Raw genomic sequence first — 7,063 nt, 5'->3', positions numbered from 1 at the left:
GGCAGTCTGGTGGTGCAAAACTCGTGCAACTTGATAGTTGGCCTCTGTATTGTGACTCCAGCTTCACAAGCATCCAAGCAGGCCAAAGTAAGCAAGTAAGCAAGGTTTCTGAAAGGATACATCAAAATTAATAAAGCAGAAACGAAAGACAAACAGGGCAATGGGGGGGGGGGGGGCAAACACAGAACTCAAGACGAATATGGCGCGGCCAAGGTCAAGGTCGTACGAGTGTCGCTCTCCCACTGCAATCAAATCGCCTTAAATGGCCTGAACACTGAGAGAATGTTTCTGGCCTTATAACAGACAAACTTATTCAGTGCTGCACTGCAATCCTGCAGAATATTCGCGATTAAACACATACGCAAAAATGGACACAAATCGGCGCATTTCTCAGATCCAGTTTGTAACAATGCAGCGCAATGAATACTAATATTGATAACAATTAAGCGTCTCTTTATCGCTAGAGACGATAACACTCACCAACATTATCCACCTGCAGACATATTCTTCACGCCTGAACGCTATCGCCTTCTTATACTTCAAACGCTTTCCAAGAACCAAAATGCGGCATGAAATGGGCGGTTACCAAATCTGACGTGTTGGCGTATGAGTACCAGCACTATTTCCAGTACCACACTAAGTACCGTGTCCATTATAATAGGTCTTTCTCTGAATGCAAAAGGCTCCTATGCATCACATGAGATATCACGCGAATCATAAATTTAACGCATTTTAACATGAGTATTTGGCTAACCATTCGACACGACGCAATTCCACATTCACATTCCACATTACACAAGTACCAACTCTTTAGTGCCCTGCAAGTACCAAAGTACCAATCAGCGTCTCAACCCGTGCTCCGTGCTGCCCCCTACCTCTGGCTGCAACCAGACAGCAGAGCCCTCTACTGGCTCTCCGTTTCCTACAGCTCGCTCAACAAGACGGGCCGATGGGCTCACAATGGGACAGGAAAGGACAGGAGAATATAAACCAAAACCAAATGGAGACCATAAACGCTTCCGGCGTTTACACCCTCCTCCTTGAATCATCTCCGATTCAACACTGCACTCTTAAATAAAAATGAACTTCGTCTTCCTCAGCCACGTAGTGCTCAGTCCTCGCCGCTCACGAGCTTCACCAGCTTCGACACTGGTCGACGGAACGTTGAAGTTCCTCTTCTCACCACTACTTGCCTCACGAGACCTTTCTGGTCCTTCGTCACTTCAGCAACTTTTCCAAGTGGCCACTGGCCTCTCGGGAGTGTCTCGTCCATCACCAGGACCACATCTCCTGGTTCCAGGTTTTTTCGGACACTGTTCCACTTCTGCTTCCTTTGGAGGAGCGGCAAGTACTCCCGCCTCCACCTCGTCCAGAAACAGTCCGCGAGATACTGCATTTTGCGCCATCTCTTACCATGCAGGTCAAATTCGGAGAAGACTCCAGGCGTGACATGACCTCCGCGAAAAAGCAGCAAGTGGTTCGGTGTAAGCGGCTCACAATCTCTCGGGTCTGCTGACACCGTCGTCAGTGGTCTACTGTTCAAGATACTCTCGATCTCACACAGTAGAGTGGTGAGGCCGTCGTCGTCAAGGGTGTGGCTGGTCAGGAGGGAATTGAGTATCTTCCTGATGCTCCGAATGTGCCTCTCCCAAACCCCACCGAAATGGGAGGCTCCTGGGGGGTTAAAAATCCAGTCAATCTTGCTTTCAAGCAATTTCTTGTGTACGCGATCTTGTTCTAGGTGCTCAAGTTCCTTGCGAAGCTCCTTTTCGGCTCCGACAAAATTTGTCCCGTTGTCGCACCTGATCATCCGGACTGGCCCTCGTCTCGCTGTGAATCGTCGTAACGCATTAATAAAAGAATCCGTTGACATTGAGTCCGCCAACTCAATATGGATGGCTCGAGTGGCTAGGCAAGTAAAAATTACCCCGTACCGTTTGACCGAGGCTCTGCCCCTCTTCGTCACAAACGGACCGAACAGATCAACACCGACACTGCTGAAAACCGGCTGATCTGGAGTTACCCTCTCTGGGGGCAGATCTGCCATCTTCTGTTCTTCTGGTCGTGCTTGCCGTCTTATGCAATGCTTGCATTGCCTCAGGACCCGGCGCACTTCCGAGTTGCCGTGAATCAGCCAGAAAGTTTCACGTAGCGCCGCCAATGTATGTTCTCTTCCTTGATGGCCCACCTGTTGGTGAACATGCCGTACAATCAACTCTGAGACAGGGTGGCGTGCGGGCAGTATGACTGGATTTCTTGCTTTGGAATCCAGTGGGGCCATGGCTAAACGGCCACCGACTCTCAATAGTCCGTCCTCTAGCATGGGATCCAACTGCCGCAGAGGACTTCTTCTCTTCACCGCCCGGTCCACTGGATCTTGCCTGGTCTCTCCATCAGAACACTGAGGCTTCAGCGCTTGTAGTTCCGATGCGAACGTACTCTCCTGCACTCGCCGGAGAATGGCTTTTTCCGCTTCTTCAAGTTCGGCCACTGACAACCGACAAGCAGACCTTTCCCTATCCCGAGCCTGGGATCGAGTGACCGGTCCTTCCCTTGCTGCTCCTGTCGTCATTCTCTTCGCCATCAGGTACTTCTTGAAGCGCAGCAACCATGCCACTGCCTTTGTGAGTCTGAGCCAGTCTGAATAGTGGTACAGAAGCCGATCTGTCGGATTAGGCTGTGCGTCCTCAGCAAAGCAGACCGAGCCAACCACAGCAGGCCGAATCACATCAGCATCTCTTGTAGCTTCTTGTGTGTCTTCAAGTCCTTCAGGCGGACGAGGCCACTCAGACTCTTCTTTCCCCAGAAAAGCTGGACCATGGAACCACCTGTTGTTCTCTAGAAGATCACCCGCCATAAGCCCTCTCGAGGCGTCGTCCGCTGGGTTATCTTCCGACTTAACGAATCTCCATTGCGCTGGTGCAGATTCGTCCCTGATAACCGCCAACCGGTTCGTGACATACGTCTGGTATCTTGTCCCCTCGTTGTTGATGTACCGTAACACTGTCGAACTATCCGTCCAAAAGGTAGCATCGTCTATAGGGATCTCAAGTTCCTTTGTGATCATCGCATGTAGTCGCACTGCAACTGTTGCGGCAGCCAGCTCCATTCGAGGTACGGTCATCTTCTTGAGCGGCGCGACCCTCGACTTCGCCATGAGGATCATACAGTGTACCTGCCCTTTGTCATCCGTCTGACGCAGGTATGACACTACACCATAACCCACTGTGCTCGCGTCGCTGAAGTGATGTAGCTGTCTTGAGACGATCGATCCTAACCTCGCTGGCTTCAGACACCTTGCCACTTCCAACGCTTCCAGCTTCGGCAGGTCCTTTAGCCACTTGGTCCAGATCAGAGCTTGACTTTCCGGGACGTCTTCATCCCAACCAAGTTTCATGGCGCACAGCTCCTGTAGGATCTTCTTACCAGTAAGAATGAATGGCCCCACAAAGCCCAAAGGGTCAAACACTCCACTGATGACAGAAAGAATCTCTCTTCTGGTCACTTTCATCTCTCTTGCCCTGACACAGAAGCTGAAGGTATCCTGCTCCAGGTTCCATTTGATACCCAGTGCTTTCTTGACGCTTGTCGCTTCTTCCAAGTGAAGTCCTTTCTTAGAAGAACCTTCGTCTCGATCTTCTTTCGGTATCTTGTCGAGAACTCCTTCCCTGTTGGACACATACTTGTGCAGATGAAAACCTCCTTTGGCGCACAGAGCCTGTACCTCTGACGCCAGCGACTTCGCCGTCTCGATTGACGACACCGACTGGAGACAGTCGTCCACGTAGAACGCCTTCTTGACAGTCTCCAGTGCCTTTTCACTGAAGTCATCCTGGTGGTCTTCGACAGTCCGTCTTAGCGCGAAGTTTGAGCAGCTTGGGGATGAGACAGCTCCAAATATGTGGACGGTCATGCGGTACTCCTTTGGTTCTTCGTTGATCTCGCCCCCAGGCCACCATAGAAACCTCAACAGATCTCTTTCAGACTCTGGAACCTTTACTTGGTAGAACATGGACTTCACATCTGCCATGAAGGCTACTGGTTCTTCGCGGAAGCGTAGTAGGACTCCAACTAAGGAGTTTGCCAGATCTGGGCCTTGCAAAAGCTTGTCGTTCAACGACACACCGTCAGACTTAGCCGCACAATCAAACACAACCCTAATCTTGTCAGGCTTGTGAGGGTGGTAGACTCCATGGTGGGGCATGTACCATACCAGCCCATCCGCTCTTCCTCGGCTCTCCTCGGGCACCTCCTCGGCGTAGCCCTCTTCTAGCACGTTGTTCATGAAAGTAGTGTAGTCCTCTCTGAACTTCGGCTGCTTCTCCATCTTCTTCTGGATGGTGGAGAGTCGCCGCAGCGCCATGTTCCTGTTGTTTGGCATCTGAGTGTCCTTGTCTCGCAGAGGAAGACCTATCTCGTAGTGTCCTTCCGTGAACGTGATGGTTTCCTCTACCTTCTTCTGCCACATCTTGTCTTCAATCGAAGGTCCTTTCGAGCTGTCTGAGAGTTTCTCAGTAAACTCTGCGTTGTACATCTGGATCATCATGTCCTCGATGTCTTCAACGTTTTCTACTTTGACTCGGTTTGCCTTCACCAGCCCTCTTCCTTCATGTCGAACAGGACCGTTGATAGCCCATCCCAAGAGTGTCCTGGTGGCAAAAGGCCCTCCTCCCTGGCTATGGATCACCTCCCACGGCTCCATCGCCAGTGGGACATTGTTGCCTATCATCAATTCGACTGGTGCATCCAAGCTCGACAGATTCACACCACTCAGGTACGGCCAACGGCTGACATCTTCTTGTCTTGGTATGTCGTTCACATCGACCGGTACCTTCTCTAGGCTGTAGACTGCTGGCAGCTGGAGGGTATGCTGTCCATCGATGTCACCTACTTCGAGCCCAGTGATGATCTGACTCTCAATCTCGACTTGATCCTTGCAAACTGTTGTCAGGGACAGCTTCTTCTTACTCTTGTTCTCGAGTCCCAGCTTCTGCAGCAGAGATTCCTGGCAGAAGGACGCAGTGCTGCCACTGTCTAGAAGAGCATGTGTAGTTACTGACTTCTTCCATGACTTGACTATCACAGGTACGACTGCCAAGCCTGTGTTCCATTTGGAGTGCTGTACTCGGCACGTCTTCACAGATGGGGCTTCCTGAGGTTTTTCAGGAGTCTGTCGGTGCTGAGGATCTTTCTGGCTTCTTTCCTCGTGCAGCAACGTGACGTGTCTTCCACCACAGACCTTACAGGTACTTCTTTGCTGACATTTCTTCGCGACATGTCCTTTCTTCAGGCATCCGAAGCATAGCCTATTTTCTTTGATGAAGTCTCTTCGGGAATTTAGGTCCTTCTGCTTGAGTGCTTCACAGTCTTCCAAAGAGTGTCCTTCCTTGCAGAAAGCGCAGCCAGCGGGAACTTGTACAGCAGTCGCTAGTCCGTACTTCGGCTTCTGACGCTGAGTATCCTTAGGAGTCATCCTGGTTTCCTTTGGAATCACCTTCGATGTGTTCATCACTTGTCGTCCGAAGAGTGAGTTTGTTGCCACCCTGGTCTCCTTATCAACAAACGCCACCAGGTCTGAGAACGTCACTCGCCGATGCTGGTTTTCCATGACTGAGTCGGCCAGTCTTCTCCAACGGTCGTGCATCGGGAAGGGCAGCTTTTCAACCAGCTTGCGAAGAGTTCGCGGGTGGTCCGTTTCCCGCATGCCGGCGGGCATGTCTGACATCACGCTCTCACATACCATTAGCGCGACAGAGAAGTTCTCAAGGTTTTCCAGGTTGTCTTGTTTTATGTTTGGCCAAGACAAAAGCTTTTCTACGTGGGCTGCACTGATTTTGTCCTCGTTTCCATACTTCTTGTGCAACAGTCTTCTCGCCTCTTGATAGGCCTTGCTGGGCGGCATGTGAAGACAACCACGGACCAACTCCCTCGGCCGACCTTCAGTAAACTGCTGGAGGTAGAACAGTTTTTCCTCCTCAGATATAGCCTTCTTTCCAATTCGGCTGTCAAATGAGCGGATGAAGGAAAAATACTCGCTTGAATCGCCCTGAAACTTAATTATTTCCGCTGGGGGTAGATGAGCCATCTGCCAGTGCGCTTCAGACTCCTTGTACCTTTCCTCCATCACTTGGCCTTTCTGGCTCGCTTCTGCGTGGTTTCCCTGAGGCTGGAAGACGGAGGCCTGTGGATTCAATACCTGAGGTGAGGGTCGGGTTGGCAGACCCTGGGAACTGTGAAGTGACCCAACCTCACTCCTTCCACACTGCTCGTAAACCTGCTGCTGAGCTTCCTCCTCTGCCAACTGCGCCATCAACAAGCCTTGCTGCTTGTTGAACTCCATCTCTTTTATAAGCTCTTGTAGTTTAGCTTCCTGGGTAGCTTGCTCCTTTAGGACTTCCATCTTGGCTAAGATTCCTGCCTTTCTTGCGGCTGACTTCATGTGTTCCTCTTTGGCAGCACTCCGAACTGATCTTACAGTGCTGGACCGGTTTGAACGACGAGATGTCCTGGATCCTTGCTGTGAGGCACTGTCTTCTGGACGGACGTCTGGCAGTGGTAAGGTCACACCATCAGCTTGTCTGGCCAGCTTTTCTGGTGTCTCTGTTGCATGTTCAGGTTTTGTAATCACATTCTGTACTGTGGTTACATCTTCTTGTGCTCTGGTCACATCTTGAAGTTTGACTGCATTTTCTTGTGACTTGGTCTCATCTTGTGGTTCAGCCCCATCCTCTTTGGTCCTCGTCTCTACAGATAGACCCTTCTTCAGTTGCATAACCTGTTCTGGCTGTACACCTTCCTTCTCCATAGCAACATAAAGACGATCAACCAAAGCAGCTTTGTTTCCCCTGCTGTCTAGGTTACGATTCTCAAGCTCAACCTTCAGTTCTGAGATTCGAAGACCTTGAATGGCTGCTAGCAGTGGTAGGGCCATGGTAATGTACAGGAAAATAGGATAGGCAATTCCAAATCTCAGGCAAGGAATATGAAGGAATCTTACAAAACCACAAACCTCAGCCACATAAACCAAAAATCATCAACGCAACCAATCAGCTCAGTGCTGCGC

The 7,063-nt window shown here is 50.7% G+C and overlaps 1 protein-coding gene across 1 annotated transcript; it reads right to left on the bottom strand.

Annotated features, from left to right (window-relative positions):
- Positions 1–30: 30 nt before the first annotated feature.
- Positions 31–6,958, bottom strand: LOC122392677. Its single transcript, XM_043387816.1, has 2 exons — positions 481–6,958; positions 31–108 (listed from the first exon to the last, which is right to left on the bottom strand). Exon 1 carries the CDS (start codon positions 6,929–6,931, stop codon positions 1,112–1,114), a length of 5,820 nt encoding a protein of 1,939 aa, XP_043243751.1. The 5' UTR covers positions 6,932–6,958; the 3' UTR covers positions 31–108; positions 481–1,111.
- Between the last annotated feature and the right edge of the window lie 105 nt (positions 6,959–7,063).

Source organism: Amphibalanus amphitrite, unplaced genomic scaffold (assembly GCF_019059575.1).
Source record: "Amphibalanus amphitrite isolate SeventyFive unplaced genomic scaffold, NRLGWU_Aamphi_draft 000497F_arrow, whole genome shotgun sequence".
Classification (NCBI taxonomy): domain Eukaryota; kingdom Metazoa; phylum Arthropoda; class Thecostraca; order Balanomorpha; family Balanidae; genus Amphibalanus; species Amphibalanus amphitrite.
The sequence above is the reverse complement of the archived record's forward strand: the minus strand, read 5'-3'. Positions and strand labels throughout refer to the sequence as shown.